The sequence below is a fragment of the Podarcis erhardii genome, assembly GCF_964252035.2.
Source record: "Podarcis erhardii genome assembly, chromosome: 15".
Taxonomy (NCBI): Eukaryota; Metazoa; Chordata; class Lepidosauria; order Squamata; family Lacertidae; genus Podarcis; species Podarcis erhardii.
Window position 1 is genome coordinate 22,899,146 of NC_138505.1, and position 23,747 is coordinate 22,922,892.

At 47.7% G+C, this 23,747-nt stretch overlaps 1 protein-coding gene across 5 annotated transcripts in view; it reads right to left on the reverse strand.

Annotated features, from left to right (window-relative positions):
• Nucleotides 1–836: 836 nt before the first annotated feature.
• Nucleotides 837–23,747, reverse strand: part of BICDL1 (BICD family like cargo adaptor 1) — a 65,408-nt gene continuing 42,497 nt past the window's right edge. For 4 of the 5 annotated variants that reach the window (XM_081841868.1, XM_081841869.1, XM_081841870.1 and 1 more), the window contains 4 exons: nt 21,591–21,721; nt 12,955–13,075; nt 2,262–5,816; nt 837–2,138 (listed from right to left, as the gene is read on the reverse strand). In XM_081841868.1, coding sequence (XP_081697994.1) covers nt 5,616–5,816; nt 12,955–13,075; nt 21,591–21,721 — 453 coding nt within the window. In that variant the 3' untranslated portion in view covers nt 837–2,138; nt 2,262–5,615. Of the gene's footprint in view, nt 2,139–2,261; nt 5,817–12,521; nt 12,633–12,954; nt 13,076–21,590; nt 21,722–23,747 lie in introns of those variants that run through there. The other variant, XM_081841872.1, reaches the window with a different exon arrangement.

A 23,747-nucleotide genomic window follows, 5' to 3' on the forward strand; every position in this document is an offset into this window, starting at 1 on the left:
AAGATTTTTGGATAAAGAAGCAATGGCTGCTCCTCATCTGTAGGAAAATGAAAGCCAGTTTATAATCCAGAAGAGACACATCTGGGATTGAGTTTACAAGCTGAACAGTTAAGTAAGCTGTCTTGAGTGTCGGCATCACCATCAGGTACTAGGTTAGGACATTTTTATTCTTTAAAATAGAAATCCTATGGAAAATGAAGGTCTTTTTTTAAATAGCCCAATTGGATCATTCATTCTGTCTGAATTGGTTTTGGAGCTGTTGAGAAGTGCTTTTGTTTTTAACCTGTAGTATTTCAGTTATGTAATTTGCATTGTGAACACCTGGCATATATTTGTACAAAGAGCACTAAACGAACACCACAAATTATTATTTTTAACATGCTGCCATCGTTTGACGTTGGGGACAGGGAAACCAGTGGGCCTCCATATGTTGCTGGACTCCCAACTCCCATCATGCCTGGCCACTGGCTATACTGGCTATACTGGCTGGAGGCTGATGGGCGTTGGAGTCCAACAATGTCAGTACGCCAAGCAGTTCTCCAGGACTGGCTTAAATGCAGCAAGGGAGTGCTTTTCCCTGTTGGAACTCCCAAAGAAGGTCTCCCCCCCCCCCCTTGCAATGTTGCTGGACTCCCAACTCCCATCAGCCTCAGCCAACATGACCAGTGGTCAAGGCTGACGGGAGCTGGAGTCTAGCAATGTTTGCAGGGTACAGCTTCTCTTCTTCCCCCCTACAACAGTGAGCAATTCACAGTACCCATAGAAAGACAGTACCCATAGAAAGGACCCATTTTATTCTGACGAGAACTATTTACAAAAGAAGCAGTAGAGCGGCGTTTTCTACTAAAATATGCCTTTATAGAATATCTTATATATATATTTATATAAAAAGTACATTTATTTACATTACTGCTACATACAAAAATTACTGCACTGTGTAATATGTACATATACCTCTATAGATACATTCTGTCTGTTCATCCCTGCTGTGTGCTTGGTTTCCAAGGGCTTTGGGCAGGGTGGGGGAAGCCTATTGATGCAGCTCCCAGGCACATCTCGCTTTACTTTTGGGTAAGCGGTTTGAGCTGCTGAAGTGGGGAACACTGACAGATCCAGATCCGAGGGCCTCTGGAGCTGTGAACTGTCCCCAGAACCTGCCATGGTCTGTTGCGAATGCTCATTGCTAGTAGGTTCCTAGTTCCCTTATGATGGGCTGGGCAACCTCTGGACCTCCAGCTGTTGTTAAGACTCCAGTTCCCATTAGCCCCACCAACATGGCCAGTGGGTGATGGATGATGGGCACTGAGAGTTCAGAAATGCCTGAAGGACTGTAGGCTTGCCCCAGCTCTGGCTTACAGCCTAGATCAAGTAGTGTGTGAAAAGGGCTGGTTGGCTACCGTGAGAACAGGATACTGGAATAGATGGGCCTGATCCGGCAAGAAGGATCTTCTGATGTTCTTAAAAAGGCTGTGTACTGCTCACTTCCTGGCCTATATTACTTCGGGCTCTATAATGGGGAATTGAGCGACTGAATGCTCCTCATTTTTCTTCTTAATTGCACATAAAATAAAACTTGGAGAAATGTTCTGGAGTTGCCTTCTTTCCTGGTCAGCAAGTTTTCGATGTGCCGGGATTTATTTTATTACAGACAGCCACACAATCTCTCTTGCCCTCCTCCAAATGGTAAAAATGAGGATCAGTTTTGCCATGTGGAACTGGGCCTCTCTGGATCCTGATGTGCCCCCCCCCCCAATTACTTTCTTTTTTGCTATAGGCAATAGACTTGGTGGGCCATTGCACCTCCCGTGTGAAGTGTATATCCATGGGGCTTGCTAGCTCTGCTTCCTTCTTGACAATGCTGAGCCTGCCCAACCCACAGCCAGAGAAAGCTGAAAAGGATCCCAGAGAGCCGGAAACAGGAGTTGTGGGCCATCTCTCTCCTGCCACTGTTTTACTGCAGCTTTCTTTGCTCCTCCTAAGGAAAGGTTAGCTACTTGGCAGTGATCAATGATGGAGGGAGCCAGAGGCTCTACAGGTGCACCTCTTGCATTATCAGTCTGCCTCTTGCTTACAGGCAAAACACATGCCAGGCTCTAAAACACAGGGGGGACGACTGCAGCCCTTGGGCTGTTGTTAGACTCCAGCTGGCAGTGGCGTAGCGTGGGGGTGCAGGCCGCACCGGGCGCAACATCTGGGGGTTAGGGTTAGGGGGCGCAAATTACTTGCCTTACCCCAGGTGCTGACAACCCACGCTACGCCACTGCCAGCTGGATCACATTGGCTGAGACTGATGGGAGTTGCAGTCCCCAGAATGGGGGGTGGGGGGTGGAACGGGACACAGGACACTGTTTTCCCTTGCCTGTTCCAAAATATAGAGTGGTGTACTTTTAGGTGAAAAAATTAACTAAATGAATCTGTGCAATGTTTTGTCTGGTCTGATCTTTAGGTAGTGATACCACGACTGATGCCCCTAGTGAGGATTCTCAGCTAATGCAGGGAGGGGGGAGATAAAGTGGGCAGTGTGGCTCCTTGCAATTGCTCTACAGCCACCCGCTTCTCCCAAATTAATGGAGCTCCATCACCCCTGGCTGTGTAGTTCAATAATATCACAATACGATGTGGCTGGGGGGGGGGCGTGGAGCTGTGCTGTTATGACAGATGGCAATGCTCAACAGAGAGCGTGGGTGGGGGACTGGCAACTCCTGGAATCAAGTCTGCAAGTGTGGCTGTCAGGTTTCTCAAGGTGGGGGAGGGAGACCAGCCCTCCCTGTTCTCTCTTTATTGCTTTCAGTTCAGTATCCCACAATGCAAAGGGCAGTAGCTAACCTTGCAGGAGAAGGCGGCAAAATATGGTGCATCACATTTTAGGAAAGACGCTGCTTTTCCCCCCTCCCCCTAAGATTTCAGCCTCACCCTATGCATGCTTTTACTCAAAAGGAAGACCCACAGTGCTCAAGGATGCTGTCTGACAAACCAGTGTATGAATATCGGTAACAGGTTCTGTTACACACTATTTTAACCAGAATACCTTTATGAATGTTGCCACTCGGGTTCTTTTCCAGACTGGTGTAATGCAGGGATCAGGAACCCATGGGCTAAAAATTGCTGAACTACAACTCCTATCATCTCCTGACCATTGGCCAGGCTGGCTGGGGGAAGATGGGATTCCAGTAACAACAGGTTCCCCACCCTGGTGTAATAGAACTCACAGCGCAGGGATTCCTTTCTACATAAACCAGCACTATCTGTCCCACGGTCCTCCATATGTTGGACTGCCGCACCCATCAACCCCAGCCGACATAGTTAAGGGCAGCCAGTAGACTACAGGTTAAACAGCAGCCAGTAGACTACAGGTTCCCCATCCTTTTCATAACCAGTTGTCTTCCCCTTGCAAGCATTCTGCTCTAACCGCCAGTTACCAGATTAAGGCTGTAACACACTATATCTTTAAAATACATTCTTTCCCTTAAATAATTATGGGCACTGTAGTTTATCCCTTACAGAGTTACAATTCCCAGCAACTCTTAAACTTTAGTGCCCAGAATTTTAAGGGGGAAATGTGCTTCAAATGTATAGTGTGCACTTAGTCTAACTCTATATTGGACAAGTTTAGCTGGATTTCTGCTGGCTGCTCCAGCTGTGAAGGGCATCTGCAGCAGATGCAAGAGTTGGGTTCCTGTTTTTGGAAGGCCAAGAGAAGATATAACAGCAGACTGGGCATTCATAACCACCTACTGTCTATGGTTGGAAAAGGATTTGTTCTCATGAAGTCCACCTGCATCTCAGCTCTGCCACTTTTAGATTGGAGCTCCCCCAAACCTTCCTCCAGTTCAAAGAGGGATAGCTAAATCTGCTGCCCTGCACCTGTTGATGGATTCCCAACAGGCCCAATAGTCAAGACGTTGGGTGTCCAACAGCACCCACAGGGCATCATGTTGGCTGCCCCTAGCCTAGAACACTACCATGCCAAGAAAAGATGGAATCTGGCTTCACCTATGCTGGGGTGAGGAACCTGTAACCCCAACTCCTAGTATCCCTGACCATTGACCATGCTGGTTGGGAGTCAGTGAGGATCAGAATGAAGTCTCAACAGCTCCCACATCTCAGCAGTAGGGCCTCCCCTTTGTGAAAACGCCACGCTCCTGTCACTTCTATTATTCCATGAGCCTCACTCCCAATTTAACTTCACAATAGCAGCAAGGGTGGGGTGGGGTTTAGCACCTAGGCAGGGATAGCCAACATCAGGGCTGGTGGGGTGAGGCCACTGCCTCAGGCAGCAAAAGCCCTCAAGGCAGCACCCCTGTGGGCAGACCACTGCCAGCAGAGAAGCAGCACAGGCATTAGTGCTGATTTCAGGATTACATACAAGACCTCTCCCAAAATTGGCGCTGAGGCTGGCGCAGCTTCTCTGTCAGTAGCAGGGCAGGGTGGCACCCGTTTGCCCTTGCCAGCATGGTGCCCTCCAGATCTTGTTGGGACTCTCATCAGCCCCTGCCAGCATGGCCAAAGGTTTGTGATATTGGGAACTGTAGTCCAACAAGATCTGGACGGCACCACGTGGCCAGGTTAGAAGACAGCAAGTGGTCTCATTTTGCTGAAGGACAAACTTGGGAGGGGAGGTGGGGGAATACTGTGAATTCCAAGGATTTGCAAAAACCTGGGCTCTGGTTCTCACAAGCAGAGACAGCAGGATTTGTCCAGGGATTCTTCTGCTTGTTGGTATGGTGCTTGTTTAGGCACAGGAGCAGCTGCCCCCCTTAGACTCTTGCTGCAGCATACTTGCAACTTCCAGTGCCCATTTCCTTGCAGCCACAACCTCTGGGAAGGGGAACAGAGCTGACGTGGAAGCAGAACTGCCTTCAGTGTGCTTACATTTTTGCTTAGTCACCCACCCTGAGATAGACCAGGACAGAGCACACACACTCCTCCATCTGTTGAGTTCTGCCTGGCTCTGCCCAAACCAGGAGCCACAACTGCTCTCTTTCTCTCTCTCACTTTTGAGAAATGGACAGATAAGCCTTTGCCAACCTGGTGCCCTCTGGTCTGGTGAAAAGAATGGAAACTCAGCAAATAAAATGCATGGGTATTTCCCCCTTTCTCTCTCTTCCCCGTCCGCCCCCGCCCCCGGCCCCCGGCCCTTCCTTGGCTCCTACATCTCAACTGGTCCTTTAAAGTTTCCTCTTTTGCAGAAGAGAATGACTTTTAAGACATCTGGATTACTCACAGCAGAAACAGAGTGGACCTAACAAGAGACCCTGAAGGTTGTGTGTTTTCTTATCATGTTGCTTTAAGGTATCAAAGAGTGTCCTTTTCAATTGCTATCGCGCAGAAGACCGGCGATTGGACTATGACGCATGTAAACATTGAGTTCAGACCACGCAGCCTGCAAGATTAGTGCAGTGTTCTTAAGGGTTGGGGGACGGGACTCCTTGCCCCCCCTTTTTTTCATGTTTTTTTTTTGGCGGCTTCATCTGTGACCGGAATTGGAGACCGTCATCCATCACAAGCTGGGCTTGCTGAATCTCTCTCCAGCATCCTTCATCTCAAAAAATAAAAATAAAAAAAGGAAAAAGGAAGGGGAAAAAAAGGAATTGAGAGTGGTTGCTCTTGTCCAATTAATTTTTCTTGAAAAAAGAAAAGAGGCGGTTCCCTTCTGCCCCGCTGGGCTCTGACCCCTGCTGCTCTGGCCTCAGCAAGGGGGAGGGTCTAGTGCGCCGCTTTGCTCCGTGACCGCTGGAGAAGGAATAGGTGGGCTGGCTCCACTCCTTTGGATGTTTGTCCATCAGCTGCTGGTCAATGACCCTCTGCATGTCATCCTGCAGCAGGAAGGAAAGAAGGAATGCTGTTAACAGGAAGGACAAAGAGAGAGCAGGAGGGATAAAACAAACATAAAGGGGCCAAATTCTGAGAAGGTTGAGAAGCAGCAAAACCTGGCCATCCTCAGGCTCTGGGGTCCCCCTCTCCCTTCAATCATGCTGCCAAAAATGTTCTCTTTTACTCCCTCCCACCCATATAAATAAATGGCCATGTCAGCTTCTGCAAACGAAGTCACAAACTCAGAATAGCGGGCAGCCCAGCCTCCACAAACACAGCGCTCCTGTAGGCAGAGAGCTCAGCAGGAGAGGGAGAGATCGGACTCTGTACATTGGCACAACTGAAAACCAGCAACTTTTGCCTCCTCTGCCAATTTTATTTCCCATTCCTCTTCCCGTTGCAAAATATCTGTAACTAATAACTGGGGCCTGAGCCTGCTTTTCTCCTCTCACCTCCCTAACTCGTTTTCCTCTTGTGTCATGAATTCTTAGATTGTGAGAACATGTCTTCCCACTGATTATTTGTAAGCTGCTCTGGGAGCCTTTACTGGCTGAAGAGTGGGCTAAAAATGTCTAATAATAAAAAGTAGTAGTAGAAGCAGTACTAGTGGTAGCAATATTATACACAGATAGGCATACTAAGTTCTGCCTCTGCACAGAAACATATTCCTTGTCCATCATGGCAAAGGGCATTTGGGTACCATTATTTAAACAGCGGTGCCTGTAGATCACTTAAATGCTAAATTGAGGTGAAATAGCTCCAAGAATCTTGCCATGAGTTCTCTCTCAGCCATCAAAGCTTTTTGCACTCGGGGCTTATGTAATGTGAGGAATGAGCTGCATGAAAAGCAGACTCTAGCACTAAAAGGAGGGTTGGGGGGGAATCATTATTAACCAGAAATCAGTGAAGCCAAGAGGAAAGAAACAAGAATTTCCATCTGACACATGGATTATCATCACAGCAAGGGCTCGGTTGCTAGGAACAACCATCAAATGCACATGGACACAGCGAAGACGTGTGTGCACTCATGCACGAACACACACACTTCACTCCTACCATATCACCGCCAGCATCAGTAAAACAGACCTAGCCAGTCACCTAGCTCTGAGGCCTCATCTTAAATCAGCAGAGAGGCTGGTCCATTAGGCTGACCAGGGCATTATCCCACCAATCTCAGCCTGCCCTTGGCCAGCCCTCACCTGCCAGCCTGCCTTCTTACTTGCACCCAGTCCAGGGGATGTCTTTGCCTGCCAGCTGCTTCTTCCTCCTCAGTCTCTTTGTTGCCCTTGTAGAACTCAGCAGGGAGGAGGATGGGAACAAACCTAGAACTAGTTGGTTCTGCCCGTCATTGGCTCTGGCGCCACCTACTGTCGGGCTCCCTGCCTGCTGCTCCACCAGTCTCAAAGGGCACCAGCCACCACAGTTTTACATGTCTGGTAAGCAGCCAATTGGCTATCTATATCAGGGGCTGGCAAGGTTTGCCTAGCCTGGGCCGGTTCACTCCAGTGGAGATCCCGCTATGGGCTGGATTGTGTGTGTGAGTGAGCGCGCCTGCAATTTCTGGCATCTGCACATACGTGATTTCCGGTGACACAGAAGCGAGTCCGCATGCTGCGCTGCACCGGTTTAGTGCAGGAGTACAGGGACTCACTAAGCAGGCGGCTCAGTTTGGGGGTGGCTCATGGGCCGGTTAAACGACCCCCCTGGGCCACCTGTGGCCCATGGGCCTTAGGTTGCTAACCCCTGATCTACAGTCATACCTCGGGTTGAAGTAGCTTTGGGTTGAGCGTTTTCGGGTTGCGCTCTGCGGCGACCCGGAAGTAACGGAACACGTTACTTCCGGGTTTTGCCACTCGCGCATGCGCAGACGCTCAAAATGACGTCATGCACATGCGCGGAAGTGGTGAATTGTGACCGGCGCGTGTACAGATGCGGGTTGCGTTCTCTTCAGGATGCGAATGGGGCTCAGGAACAGATCCCATTTGTATCCAGAGGTACCACTGTATATGCAAATCCCCTTTGGCCTAGCAATTTCAAAGAGCATGCCAAGGAAGGGTTCGTTTCTAGAATACCCCTGCCCCCCAAAGAATAATGGAAGTGATTTATTTTTTAAAAAGAACACATACAAAAGATACTTCAGGCTTCAACAGCAGGGATGTGGAACCTGTGGAACTCCCAAGATTGTGGAACTACGAATCATCCTTGATGCTGGCTGGTGATTATGGAAGTTGGGAGTCCAACAACATCTGCATTCCTTCCAACTTTTTCTGATGCAAAACCAAGACATGCATCTTCCGGGATGCACTCCCAGGGGAGTCATGTGACCTGCACCTCACTCGCTCTCCAAAAAAGTGCTTTTTTTGAGGCAAGATCGTAGCACGAGAGCATACAAGATCACAGCACCCAAAATGGCCACCAAGATCTCGCAAGAGAAAACAAGATGCCCCTTTTTTCTGGGTCACTTGAAAGGTATTTCTCTGGAGCATGGGTAGGCAAACTACGGCCCGGGGGCTGGATCCGGCCCAATCACCTTCTAAATCTGGCCTGTGGACGGGCCTGGAATCAGCATGTTTTTACATGAGTAGAATGTGTCCTTTTACAGTGGTACCTTGGGTTAAGTACTTAATTCGTTCCAGAGGTCCGTACTTAACCTGAAACTGTTCTTAACCTGAAGCACCACTTTAGCTAATGGGGCCTCCTGCTGCCGCCATGCCACCAGAGCACGATTTCTGTTCTCATCCTGAAGCAAAGTTCTTAACCTGGAGCACTATTTTTGGGTTAGCGGAGTCTGTTACCTGAAGTGTATGTAACCTGAAGCGAGGTACCACTGTATTTAAAATGCATCTCTGGGTTATTTGTGGGGCATAGGAATTTGTTCATTTTTTCCTCTCCAAAATATAGTCTGGCGCCCCACAAGGTCTGAGGGACAGTGGACCAGCCCCCTGCTGAAAAAGTCTGCTGACCCCTGATCTGGAGGGTCACAGATTCCCCATCCCTGCATTAAAGCAAGTTGTTTTGGTCATGGAAGCAGAGGCCTAGCTGTTCTAATTTCTACTGCGCGATCAAGTCAGAAGCGAGGGCTGGAGAACGCAAGACAAGCTGGGGAGAGAAAGAGGAGACGGGAAATTCAAATGGAAGAGACTGGAGGAGCTGCTTGTAGGAAGGGGTGCACAGCGAACCACCCATGAGGTGGGGTGATGCAGCAGAAACCAAAGAAGCAGGGACCTCATGTATACTCTGCCACCTCCGCTGGCCAAGAAGCAGTGCTGGCTTCCGGTGAGATATTGCGGAGCGCACAAGGTCTCGCTGGAACCCGCCATCGCCTCCATTTTGTAACCACCACCAAACAACCCAGCTAAGTAAGGCTGCAGCACAGCATGTTCCCATTTCGCCTCAGATGGGGAAACTGGACCCCTGACACCAAGTTGGTTCACTGGTCCATTTGGCTCAGTACTGTCCGCCGTATCTTTCCAGGATTTCAGAAAGGGGGGGGGGCTTTTTCCATCCCTACCTGCTCTCCCACTGAGCTACGGGCCAGCGCTCATATAAGCAGCAATGGGCAGCAGCTCTCCAGGGATTCTGGCAGGAGTCTATCCCAGCTTTACCTGGAGATGCTGGGGACTGAAACCTGGGAGCTTTTGCATGCAAAGCAGATGCTTGCCCCGTTTGCTTTGGCCTGTACAGTGGTGCCTCGCAAGACGAAATTAATCCGTTCCGCGAGTCTCTTCGTCTTGCGGTTTTTTCGTCTTGCGAAGCACGGCTATTAGCGGCTTAGCGGCTATTAACAGCTTAGCGGCTTAAAGAAAGAGGAAACAAACTCGCAAGAACCCGCAAGACGTTTCGTCTTGCGAAGCAAGCCCATAGGGAAATTCGTCTTGCGGAACGACTCAAAAAACGGAAAACTCTTTCGTCTTGCGCGTTTTTCGTCTTGCGAGGTACCACTGTACACTGAAAGTAAAGATACCCGTCGTCATGGCTGTGAATAAAGGGCTGATCTAAACAGGAAGACAGGGAGCGGTTTGAAGTTCTCCATTCCACGTTCTTATTATACAATGTTTTCAGCTTGTGATTATGAGTCATCTTGCTGGGGAGAGGGGCACATGGGGCCAAAACAAAACAACATGCATCTCTCTGCCAGCCGAGCAAAGTGCTCCAAAGCACCAGTGGCGGTGTAGTGGTTAGGGTGTTAAACTGGGACCAGGGAGGTAAAGGTAAAGGGAGCGCTGACCATTAGGTCCAGTCGTGGCCGACTCTGGGGTTGCGGCGCTCATCTCGCTTTATTGGCCGAGGGAGCCGGAGTACAGCTTCTGGGTCATGTGGCCAGCATGACTAAGCCGCTTCTGGCGAACCAGAGCAGCGCACGGAAACGCCGTTTACCTTCCCGCCGGAGCGGTACCTATTTATCTACTTGCACTTTGACATGCTTTCGAACTGCTAGGTTGGCAGGAGCAGGGACCGAGCAACGGGAGCTCATCCCGTCACAGCGATTCGAACCGCCAACCTTCTGATCAGCAAGTCCTAGGCTCTGTGGTTTAACCCACAGCACCACCCACGTCCCTGGGACTAGGGAGACCTGGGTTCAAATGCTTGCTCCACCACAAAGCTCACTTGCTGACCTCAGGCCAATCACAGTCAGTGGCAGAGCTTCATGGTCTGGCACCAGGGGTGGGGGGTGCAGAGAGCAGGTGGTGGCAGGGGTGGCACGCATCCCGGGGGCGTGACACACCTCCCACAGGGGCGTGACAGGCGTCCTGGGGGCGTGGCATGCTGCCTAGGGGCATGGCACATGCCTGTGGTGGCATGGCACCCAGTGCAGGCGGGGGGGGTGGGCAGCCACGATGGCACCCTACCAGGATCGTGCTGCCGGGGGTGGTGTGCTCCCCCCGCACTCCTCTTCCTCCACCACTGATCACAGTCCCTCAGCATAACCTACCTCACAGGGTTGTTGTGAGAAGAAGATGTTAAATGGAAGAACCATATACACCACTTAGAAGAAGAAGAAGAATTTGGATTTGATATCCCGCTTTATCACTACCCGAGGGAGTCTCAAACGGCTAACATTCTCCTTTCCCTTCCTCCCCCACAACAAACACTCTGAGAGGTGAGTGGGGCTGAGAGACTTCAGAGAAGTGTGACTAGCCCAAGGTCACCCAGCAGCTGCATGAGGAGGAGCAGAGAAGTGAACCCGGTTCCCCAGATTGCGAATCTACTGCTCTTAAACACTACACCACACTGGTGGTCTTTGGTCTTTGGAGGAAAAATCATCATTGGTCCATGAAGCTCAATATTATCCACACTGACTGGCAGCAGCTCTCTAGGATATAGGGCAGGCTTCCTCAACCTTGGCCCTCCAGATGTTTTTGAGACTACAATTCCCATCATCCCTGACCGCTGTTCCTGCTAGCTAGGGATCATGGGCGTTGTAGGCCAAAAACATCTGGAGGGCCGAGGTTGAGGAAGCCTGATATAGGGCTTTCCCAGCCCTACCTGGAGATGCTGGGGACTTTCTGCATGGAAATCAAGAGCTCCTCACCCTGGAACTATATGTACTCAGTGATTTAATTCTAAACAGTGCTTGGAATGAACTAGTGTGGTTTAACAAAGTTTACTGAATTAGTTTTTTAAAAACTATGTTTTTCCCCCACAATTGCCAAGTAAACTGAATGTGAATTAAATTCACCAGCAATTTCTAGTTCATTTTCAAGTTCATTCTATGGCATTCCCCCTCCCCCACCCTCTTTAGACTCTTTGGGCCTTTTTGGGCCAGGATAGATTTTGAAAAAGGACCTTCTCCACACAGTGCACAGTTAAACTAGGGACCTCGCGCAGGATGCAGGAATGACCACCAGCTGGAATGGCTTTAAAAGAGGATCAGATAACCTCGTTGAGGAGAATAAGGCCTGGGCCCCATTGCCATTCTAAGAGAACAAGGGAGACACTCATGGTGAGTTCTGGCACCTCTTTTTCTAGAAAAATAGTACTAGATAAGGCTACCAATGGCTACTAGCCATGATGGCTATGCTATACCTCCACCTTTGAAGGTATCTATGCTTCTGCATTCTAACTGCTGGAATAATAATAATTATGCAAGATGTTTGTTATGTACTGAGTTGAATAGGATCCAAATGCAGCAGTCTGATTGGTCCTAGAACAATAGGATTCAGAATGCAGCAGTCTGATTGGTTCTAGAACAATGCAGCAGTATGGTTGGTCTGCAGGAGCCACCCAATCCAGCTTCAGGTGGAAGTGAATCCGCAACCTGATTGGCCTACAGGAGAATCCAGGAATTAGCCAGTCACGTGCGGCCCATTGTGTAAATAATGTATATAAAGCAGACATTCGGGGGGGAACTTTCATTCCTTGCTACTATGAGCTGAATGAAGAGCATGAAATCCACACTCGACTCCGAGTATATTTCAATGTTACTACAAGTCCATGCTCTGGAAAGGAAAGCATGTGTTTAAAAAAAAGAGAGACACTAGTCCACAAGACAGGCAAGCAAATTCAGAAAGGTACTTTTGAGAAGAGAGAGAGAGAAACTGTGACATGCTCATGGAAGATGAGAAGAGCGACGTGCCCACAGAGTTGATTCTGTGGGTGCCTATGAGATGTTCGCATTCTTTCCCCCCGGAGGATGTAGTGAGACTGAACTGGGATGAGATGAAACAGGATGAGGTGGTTAAGGAGAGAGGTGGGTGGGCGCTCACCTTAAAGGCAGGAGGGGTGTACGACTAAAGCTGTTGTTACGGGAACTGAGAAAGGCCACACTAGATCAGAAACCAAAGGAGCCATATTGTAAAAAGGCCTGAGGAAGCAAACTGGAAGCATAGGAGAGAAGAGAGAGAGAGAGAGAGAGAGAGAGAGAGAGAGAGAGGAGAAGACGGAGAAGTTGAGAACTGGGGTGGGAAAAGGTCAACCAGGGGGAGGTTTCTGTCGATCACAGGGAAGTAGGAAAATCAGGCCTAGTTCAATAACACATGCATGTATGTCACCACTGTGCAAGGTTTAGGCAAGTGAATCAGGATGAACGCACAGAAAAGGGACTTCTGGTAGAATCCGCAAAGCATTTCTGACTTAAGAGCATAGGGGCTGGGGAGGAGGGCTCTGTGCTGCTATTCCATGCTCCCCTTTCCCTCTTACCTGCCACGCCTCCAGCTGCTGAGAAAGGTTAAGCTTCTGCTGAATAGCATCCAAGAGCTGGCTATTCAGTGACATCATGTCCATCTTGCACTTGGCTAGCTCCATTTCGACAGCGTTCTTCCTGAAAAGCAAAAGCAGAAGACGGTCAAATTCATTTCTTGGGAGACCCTCTGCCATTGCTTGTTTTTTGGATTTAGAAACAGCCCGGGCAACGTGGCAATTCAAGGACAATAAAGGACGGTCCATGCGTGAACACAGAGGAAGGCAATATGGTGCCCTCCGGATGTCATTGCACGCCAAGTCCCATCACCCCTAACCATTGGTCATGCTGGCTGGGTCTCGTGGAAGTTGGAAGTCCAATTGGCCTTCTGCCAGCTTGTGAAGATGTGACTACTATTTTTCCTTGATCTCTTCCTTTTTTAATTACGGCATCTTTTATTTTTATTTATTTATTTTTCTTCATGGTAAACCTTTATTGGTTTAAAATACAAATGTACAACAAAGGTAAGTATAGAAGAGTTAAATACAAAAAGAAAAGAAAACATCAAGACATAAAAGTAAGAAAATTTACTTTTTTACTTAATTATGGCATGTTTTAATGGGGTTGTTTTATCATGTACTTATTTAGGAAGGTTTATATATTCACACTTATGTAATCAATTTTTATACACGTAAACTGCTTAGAAGCCGAAGTTGGCAGTAAGAGATAGACAGATAGATAGATAGATAGACAGACAGACAGACAGATAGATAGATAGAGAGATATCAGATATGAAGGGCAACATCTGGCTTCCCCTACATGAACATTACAATCACAAAACATTTAAATACAGATTCTAATGGTACAATGTAAAACTCCACAATAAGTGACTACAACTCCCATCATCCCTAGCTAGCAGGACCAGCAGTCAGGAGTGGTGGGAATTGTACTCCAAAAACAGCTGGAGACCCAAGTTTGGGAAACCCTGAATTAAGGCAAACCTTCCTCTTCCTCAGCTATTTAATTCTTGTAGAAAGATGACTATTTTAGAGTGGATTTAAATATTATGGACCCAAATCCTGCCCAGTGTCAGAGGTTGAAAGGGTGGAGAAAATGGACAGAAAAATGCTTTTCTTTTTCTCTCATAACACTAGAACTTCAGGACATTCAACAAAGCGGAACCTCAGAGGATTCGGGACAAGCAAAAGGAAGGACATTTCCACACAACGAATCATTCCGACTATAGATTTAGCTCCCGCAAGAGGCAGCGAGGGCCACCAACTTGGGTGGATTGAAAAGAAGATTAGACAAATTCATAGAGGAGAAGGCTACTAAAGGCTAGCACGATGGCTATGTTTATCCTTCACTGTTGGGTGTCAGTATGCCCTGGAATACCAGCTGCTGAGAAACATACCCGTATTTTTCGCTCTATAAGACGCACCAGACCATAAGACATACCTAGTTTTCGGAGGAGGAAAACAAGACAAAAAATATTCTGAATCTCAGAAGCCAGAACAACAAGAGGGATCGCTGCGCAGCGAAAGCAGCAATCCCTCTTGCTGTTCTGGCTTCTGGGATAGCTGCGCAGCTTGCATTCGCTCCATAAGAAGCACACACATTTCCCCTTACTTTTTAGGAGGGAAAAAGTGAGTCTTATATAGAGCAAAAAAATACGGTAAGTGGTCAGAGTTTTGGTTCCACTCACGTCCTGATTTTGGGCTTACTGTAGATGTCTGGTTCACCAGTGTGAGAACAGAATGCTGGATGAGATACTGGCCTGATTCAGCAGGCTCGTCTTAGGTTGGGTGGGCTGAGCTGCTGATACTGCTGCATAGACCCCCCCTCCCCCCCCAAAATCTGCCATCTTGACACTTAGTTGACATGGTAGATAGCAAGCTTATAAGGCTCAGCCCCAAATCGGCATGCGTCCCATGCTCCCTTGCAATAGTACAGTGGTACCTCGGGTTACATACGCTTCAGGTTACATACACTTCAGGTTACAGACTCCGCTAACCCAGAAATAGTACCTCGGGTTAAGAACTTTGCTTCAGGATGAGAACAGAAATCGTGCAGCGGCAGTGGAAGGCCCCATTAGCTAAAGTGGTGCTTCAGGTTAAGAACAGTTTCAGGTTAAGAACGGACCTCCAGAACGAATTACTGTATTTTTTGCTCTATTAAGACTCACTTTTTCCCTCCTAAAAAGTAAGGGGAAATGTGTGTGCGTCTTATGGAGTGAATGCAGGCTGCGCAGCTATCCCAGAAGCCAGAACAGCAAGAGGGATTGCTGCTTTCACTGTGCAGCGATCCCTCTTGCTGTTCTGGCTTCTGAGATTCAGAATTGTTTCCTGCTTGGCAGGGGGTTGGACTCGATGGCCCTTGTGGTCTCTTCCAACTCTATGATTCTATGAATATTTTTTTTCTTGTTTTCCTTCTTCGAGAACTTGTGGTCTGGTGTGTCTTATAGAGCGAAAAATACGGTAAGTACTTAACCCGAGGTACCACTGTACAGACAAACCTGGTGCATTTCTCCCTTTTAGTACATCATGCTCCCCTCTGCTGCCTCCCGTTGGCTGTGCCACTGCTTCCTGCCTTTCACAAAGATGGCATACCCTGTTACACCGAGGGTGCTTCCAGGCTGTCCCTACTTTTGAGTAGTATCCAAACACAGCCAATTCACCAGCCAGTTCAAGCCACACAATTCCTGTTGCTGGGAGGTCTTGAGCAACAAACCCTCTTCCCCAAAAGGATCCGACTTTTTGTGATAAGGAAAGAGACAAAGAAATGCCCTAGAAAATGTGGTTTAATGCTTGCTTTGACATAACATCAGCCAACTCCACCAAACAAATCAGAATGAATGCCACTGCAGTCAAATCTTCTTGCAAACCAATCAGGATGAGTGCTCAATAAACAGGTAATCTGGAAGCACCCAGATGGTCCTCTACAAATTGGGGATGAGGCTGCCTGGAAAGACCTCTCCCACCCACCCACTGATCTGGCTGAAAAGAGTTCAAAACACTGTAGAAGCAGAACAGAGGAAGGACTGAGAGGGGGAAGGAAGGCTGGGGGCCTTTGTAAGGACTGCGCTAACAAAAGTGGCCCAGGGAGTCAGGGGAGGTGATCACTATACAGTGGTACCTCTGGTTGTGGGACGCAGGTGGCGCTGTGGGTTAAACCACAGAGCCCAGGGCTTGCCGATCAGAAGGTCGGCGGTTCAAATCCCCACGACGAGGTGAGCTCCCGTTGCTCGGTCCCTGCTCCTGCCAACCTAGCAATTCGAAAGCACGTCAAAGTGCAAGTAGATAAATAGGTACCACTTCGGCGGGAAGGTAAACGGCCAACCTAGCAGTTCGAAAGCACGTCAAAGTGCAAGTAGATAAATAGGTACCACTCTGGCGGGAAGGTAAACGGCATTTCCGTGTGCTGCTCTGGTTTGCCAGAAGCGGCTTAGTCATGCTGGCCACATGACCACATGCTGGCCACATGTACGCCGGCTCCCTCGGCCAATAAAACGAGATGAGCGCCGCAACCCCAGAGTTGGCCACGACTGGACCTAATGGTCAGGGGCCCCTTTACCTTTACCTTTACCTCTGGTTACAAACTTAATTCGTTCCAGAGGTCCATTCTTAACCTGAAACCGTTCTTAACCTGAGGTACCACTTTAGCTAATGGGGCCTCCTGCTGCCGCCAGCACACGATTTCTTTTCTCATCCTGAGGTAAAGTTCTTAACCCAAGGTACTACTTCCGGGTTAGCAGAGTCTGTAACCCGAAGAGTTTGTAACCCAGGGTGTTTGTAACCCAAAGTACCACTGTACTGGATTGTATGAAATACAAGAGGGTGAACTTGCGTACAGTGGTACCTCGGGTTAAGAACTTATTTAGTTCTGGAGGTCCATTCTTAACCTGAAACTGTTCTTAACCTGAGGTACCACTTTAGCTAATGGGGTCTCCTGCCGCCGCGTGATTTCTGTTCTCATCCTGAAGCAAAGTTCTTAACCCAAGGTATTATTTCTGGGTTAGCGGAGTCTGTAACCTGAAGCGTCTGTAACCCGAGGTACCACTGTAAATGGCATTTCACAGAATCATAGAGATGTAAGAGGTCCTCAAAGGTAATCAAGCCCAACCCCCCAGTCAATGCAGGAATTCCACTGCTATAGCATTTCTGATAGGTGGCCACACAGCTTCTGCTTCATAAAGGGAGAACTCTGCCGGACCAGGCCAGTGGCCCACCTAGTCCAGCATCCTGTTCACATAGTGGCCAAACAGATGCATACAGAAAGTCTGCAAGCAGGATTTGAGTGCAGCAGGATTTGAGGGAACTTGGGACCTTCTGCATGCCAAGCAGGTGTTCTATCACTGAGTTACAGATCTTCCCCTATGTGGAACAGCACTGGAATCAAAGCTAAACCTGTTTGCTGCCTTGAACCATCCCAGAGCCTGGAAAGAGGGATAAGTTTGTTTAAATTAATATATCTGTATTTTAAGATATATCACGGGTCACGTTTCAGCAAAATACACCTGCGGCTTCCAAGATAGACGACCAGAACAAGTACGTCCTGCATTGCAAAATCCCCTTACTGCTGAATGAATATTAAAAACACTGGGACTCGTACAGCCCCAGAACGGCAGCTGGTTTCCATGGATACAGGAGAGCCAGTAACCCACACACATACTAAAATATCAAAAGCTGCCTTTTGCATCCAAAACTCAGCAGTTGGCAGTTCCTTCCCTTAGCCAACAGGTGGCAGCGCTACAATGGCTCTTTAAACAGAGATCTGTATGCTTCCTGTTCTACGTGCTGAAAAGGTCCCCTTGAGTGATGATGGTGACAGAGTCCTTGAAAATAAGGAGATTGAGCCATTGCATAGCTTCCCCCAATACAAATCTGGTTGTGTCCCTGTGTATGGCAAATATAAGAAATTATCTTAAATTTGGGGAAATATAAATATATTTATATAAGAAATAATTTATATTTGGGGAAAGGACCATAGCTCCATGGGAGAGCATCTGCTTTGCATACAGAAAGTCCCAGGTTCAAGTCATACCCTCTCCAGTTAGGGACAGGAGAGAGACACCTCTGAAATCTTGGAGGACCACTGCACCCATGATCTAACTCAGAATAAGGCAGCTTCCTATGTTCGTAACTGGCAAGGAGGCTAAATCACCACTGAGTGGCAATTAGGATAATGGGTCAATAATTTTAAAAAGACAGATTTAACAGTATTGTTTGGGCATTCCTACCAGTGCTCTGTAAGGACAGCTATACAGGTGAAACTCAGAAAATTAGAATATCATGGAAAAGTTCATTTATTTCAGTAATTCAACTTAAAAGATGAAACTAATGTATGAGATAGACTCATGACATGCAAAGCGAGATATGTCAAGCCTTTATTTGTTATAATTGTGATATTATGGCATACAGCTGATGAAAACCCCAAATTAACAATCTCAGAAAATTAGAATATTAAATCAAATCAGCAAAACAAGGCTTGCAAATAGAGCGATATTGGACCTCTGAGAAGTAGAAGCATGCATATGTACTCAGTACTTGGTTTGGGCCCCTTTTGCATCAATTGCTGCCTCAATGCGGCGTGGCATGGATGCGATCAGCCTGTGGCACTGCTGAGGTGTTATGGAAGACCAGGATGCTTCAGTAGCAGCCTTCAGCTCTTCTGCATTGCTCAGTCTCATGTCTCTCATCTTTCTCTTGGCAATGCCCCATAGATTCTCTATGGGGTTCAGGTCAGGTGAGTTTGCTGGCCAATCAAGCACAGTAATCCCATGGGCACTGAACCAGGTTTTGGTACTTTTGGCAGTGTGGGCAGGTGCCAATTCCTGCTGGAAAATGAAGTCAGCATCCCCATAAAGCTCGTCTGCAGAAGGAAGCATGAAGTTCTTCAAAAGCTTCTGGTAGAGGGTTGCGTTGACCCTGGACTTAATGAAGCACAGTGGACCAACACCAGCTGATGGCATGGATCCCCAAATCTACACTTCACAATGGACTTCAAGCATCTGGCATTGTGTGCCTCCCCATTCTTCCTCCAGACTCTGGGTCCTTGGTTTCCAAATGAGATGCAAAAGTTGCTCTCATCAGAAAAGAGGATTTGGAACCACTGAGCAACAGCCCAGTTCTTTTTTTCCCTTTAGCCCAGGCAAGATACTTCTGACATCGTTTCTTGTTCAGGAGCGGCTTGACAAGAGGAATACGACATTTGAAGGCCATCTCCAGGATCCGTCTGTATGTGGTAGCTCTTGATGCACTAACTCCAGCCTCAGTCCACTCCTTGTGAAAGTCCCCAACACGTTTGAATGGTCTTTTCCTGACAATCCTCTCCAGGCTGTGGTCATCCCTGCTGCTTGTGCACCTTTTCCTTCCACACTTTCCCCTTCTGCATAACTTTCCATTAATGTGCTTCGATACAGCACTTTGGGAACATCCAACTTCTTCTGCAATTACCGTTTGAGGCTTTCCCTCCTTATGGAGGGTCTCAGTGATGGCTTTCTGCACAACTGTCAGGTCAGCAGCTTTCCCCATGATTGTGCTTCCTTCTGAACCCATTGCAGGTGTTATCAATTGAATAGCTACTCCACCTTTTCACAATATTCTAATTTTCTGAGATTGTTAATTTGGGGTTTTTATCAGCTGTACCCCATAATCGTCACAATTATAACAAATAAAGGCTTGACATATCTCGCTTTGTATGTCATGAGTCTATCTCATATATTAGTTTCACCTTTTAAGTTGAATTACTGAAATAAATGAACTTTTCCATGATATTCTCATTTTCCGAGTTTCACCTGTACATCAGTGTGGTTGGTCCAGAGGCAAAATGGCTTAAGATCTGCCAAAAGGCTATTGATAAGCTGTTGTTGCTGGCATCCATCTGTCTCAGACAATGGAGTGTGCCTTCGGGGGTGAAGTCAAGCCAAACATGACTTCCCTGGGGTGCAAAACCTGGGCAGTGTGTATGGAGGTCCTGGGCTGTACAGTGGTACCTCGGGTTAAGAACGTAATTCATTCTGGAGGTCCGTTCTTAACCTGAAACTGTTCTTAACCTGAAGCACCACTTTAGCTAATGGGGCTTCCCGCTGCCGCTGCATAGCTTTTGTTCTCATCCTAAAGCAAAGTTCTTAACCCGAGGTACTATTTCCGGGTTAGCGGAGTCTGTAACCTGAAGCGTCTGTAACCTGAAGCGTCTACAACCCGAGGTACCACTGTATAGACGATAAGAGCCCTTTCTCAGTATACAAGGCACCACCCAACTGTCTCAGGAACTCCACTCTAGATCTTTTTTCTCCTGAAAATATCCCATAAGACAGCAGAGGATTAGGATTAGAGTTTTCCTTCTCCTAGATGGGCTACCTTCCCAGGTTGTTGAGCCCCATCTGCCTCTCATCTACTCTATGGCCTGTGAAGAAACCATCTTCTTGATCGTTGGACAAACTATTGGTATCGTCCGCTCAATCTGCCAGAACCTGTCTGTGCATGCAGAGGAGGTCCCTAACTAACCAAGGGTATGAGACCCAGATAAGCTGTAATATTCTGTAAATGGGAAGGGTGGTGGCTCAGTGGTAGAACATCTGCTCCGTATGTAGAAAGTCTCTTGTTTCGATTCCTGGCATCTCCAGGTAGAGATGGGAACATCCCCCATTTGAAACTCTAAATAGCTGCTGCCAACCAGTGTGGACAATACTGAGTTAGATGGACCAATGGTATAAGGTGTAAATATAAGGCAGTTTGCTATGACTCCAGCTCCCTGACCATTGGCTGCGCTGGCTGGGGCTTATGGAAGCTGCAGCCAAAAACATCTAGAGGGCACCTAGTTAGGGAAGGCTGACATAATCAAACTAAGCAGCAGATTAATTATTCTGCATTTTGGGGTTTTGTTTTTGCCCTTCTCCATGGATTCAAAACAACACACATTCACATGCATGATGGAGGCTTTGCATCTGCTTGATATACACTGTATCTGGCTACCTGCTACGTTCCCCAGCTCTGCAGGATTGCAAATTGATGGTTCTCTATAGAAAAGAACAGGGATGCGGGTGGCGCTGTGGGTTAAACCACAGAGCCTAGGACTTGCCGATCAGAAGGTCGGCGGTTTGAATCCCCGCGACGGGGTGAGCTCCCATTGCTCGGTCCCTGCTCCTGCCAACCTAGCAGTTCGAAAGCATGTCAAAGTGCAAGTAGATAAATAGGTACCGCTCCGGCGGGAAGGTAAACGGCGTTTCCGTGCACTGCTCTGGTTCGCCAGAAGCGGCTTAGTCATGCTGGCCACATGACCCGGAAGCTGTACTCCGGCTCCCTCGGCCAATAAAGCGAGATGAGCGCCGCAACCCCAGAGTCGGCCACGACTGGACCTAATGTTCAGGGGTCCCTTTCCCTTTGTAGAAAAGAACAGTGGTGTTTTTGCATCACACCTGGGGAACCTGTGGCCCTCCAGGATTCCGAGGTACAATTCCAATCACCCCGACTGTTGACCATGCTGGCTGGGGATGATGGGAGTTGGAGTCCAATGACGTTTGAAGTGCCACTGGTTCTCCACCCCGGCTGACTTTTTACTGAGCTTCTTGTCACACAGAAAGCCATCATGACACAGCTGCCCCTCTCCCTGGGGGTCACAACCCCACACGTCTTTAAAAAATAATTCAGCTTACTTGGCGATTGCTTCATCCCGATCCCTGATAGCCTTCAAGAGTTGTTCGCTCATATCCTTATCATCTACTGATCCCCGGAGTCTGTCCCGTTCCTCTTTCAGGGAAGTCATCTCTACACTCAGTAGTGTCACCTGATAAGAAGCAGAAGAAAAATTAACCTTTGATTGCCACTCACTGAATGGCAAGAATAAGGGACTGGAGTGACCACTCTGAAGGTGCCGCAAGGAAAAGATCGTGGATAGGGAGCTGTGCTTGTCATATCACAACCACAGTTATAAATGGGGTATTTTGAGGGGGGAGAGGGGAGACAAGAACAAAAATGGTCGCAATCTTGAGACACTGCATTCTGGAGGTTTTATGCAAGCCAGACCACATGGCTGTAGGAATAAATATTAAAACCTTAAATTCCTAAAAAGAACCTACCGCAGAGAAAAACTTGAAAAAGCCAACATGTTGGTTTTCAAACCTCACGTTTTTAAACCAGACAGATGGTCCTCTCATTGGTGCTGGCTAACAATCTGAAAGGCACCAGGTTAGAGTGAGGCTGTTTTAAGTAATTCCCATCAGTGAAAGGAACCACATCAGGATTTTTGAACATTTCAAGGTCACAAATACATAATTTGTGGTTACCACAGCTAGCTGAAACACTATAAAAATCATGTCCTCAGCACCACCCCTCAGTGGCAAGAGAAACTGAAAATTGGCTGCTGCAGAGTTTTGAGGACCACATAGCTTTGCTTACTTTTTGCAGCTAGTCTTCTCTATCTATTTAGGGCTTATCTCCTACTTTTAGGCTCAGCAAATATAACAGCAGCTTAATTTAAAATGAATTAAGTTTGTGTGCACACATACGTGTCCATGTTCCTTAAGGATTTACAATCAATCAATCAAAAAACAACAACACATAAATGGATCCAGAAGGAAAAAGTATAGCTGGGGAGGGGAAGAGGGGAGTGGGTTTTTAAACCCATTTAATATATAGAGATAACAAAAACAACAAAGTCCTGCTACACATAGAGAATGATCAGTTCACAGGAACATGAGGAAGCGGATTACAGTGGTACCTCGGGTTACATACGCTTCAGGTTACATACGCTTCAGGTTACAGACTCCGCTAACCCAGAAATAGTACCTCAGGTTAAGAACTTTGCTTCAGGATGGGAACAGAAATCGTGTGGTGGCACGGCAGCAGCGGGAGGCCCCATTAGCTAAAGTGGTGCTTCAGGTTAAGAACAGCTTCAGGTTAAGAACAGACCTCCTGAAGAAATTAAGTACGTAACCAGAGGTAACACTGTATAGGATTCAGGACTGGGCACACATGCCACTGCATTTGCTTGCCGGCCTCCCTCCTCAGGCTCCAGGGGCAGCTGGCACCCATTGGGACTGGTGTGGCAGAAGGCAAGGATGCCTAACAGTAGGTGGTGCCAGAGCCAATGAAAGACAAGAGTCAACCAAATCTACTTTTGTCTCCATCTTCCTCCCTGCTGTGCCCCAGAAGGGCAACACCGAGACTAAGGGGATGGAAGATGGAGCAAGGTTGTTTTCTGCTGCTGCAAAAGCTCAGACTGGAACCAGTGGATTCAAAATATAAGAAACAAGATTCCAACTAAACATTAGGAGGAACTTTCTGATGGTAAGAGCTGTCTGACAGTGGAACAGACTCCCTCGGAAAGTGGTGCCCTCTCCTTCTTTGGAGGTTTATAAACCTCCAAAGGATGGCCATCTGTCAGGGATTCTTCAGTTGTGATTCCTGCATTGCGGAGGGTTGGACTAGGTTACTCTTTAGTGACTTTCTCTTGGGTGTGAAAATAGGCAGGTGAGCCTGGCTGAGGGCAGACTGAGCTTGATGGGACAGACCCCCATTCACCCTAATGGGCAAGCTTTCATTGGCAGGCCCTCTCTCAGAGGCCTGGTGCTTATCAGTTTTTATAGTCTGCCTTTCCAGGCCGACTCTTTTTTTATTAATATACTTGTGCCCAGCTCTGCTTGGAAATTCTAAGAAACAAACATTAGTGGAGTTTTTAAATCAGAGGTTAAAACAACTGTGCTTTTGAAAGGTTCAGTCCACCATTCAAAATGCTGTCCAATTGCATCCAAATACAGAGGAAAAACCTGTTCCTCAATCTCAGGAACCAAACAAAAATTAAACCAAGGGCG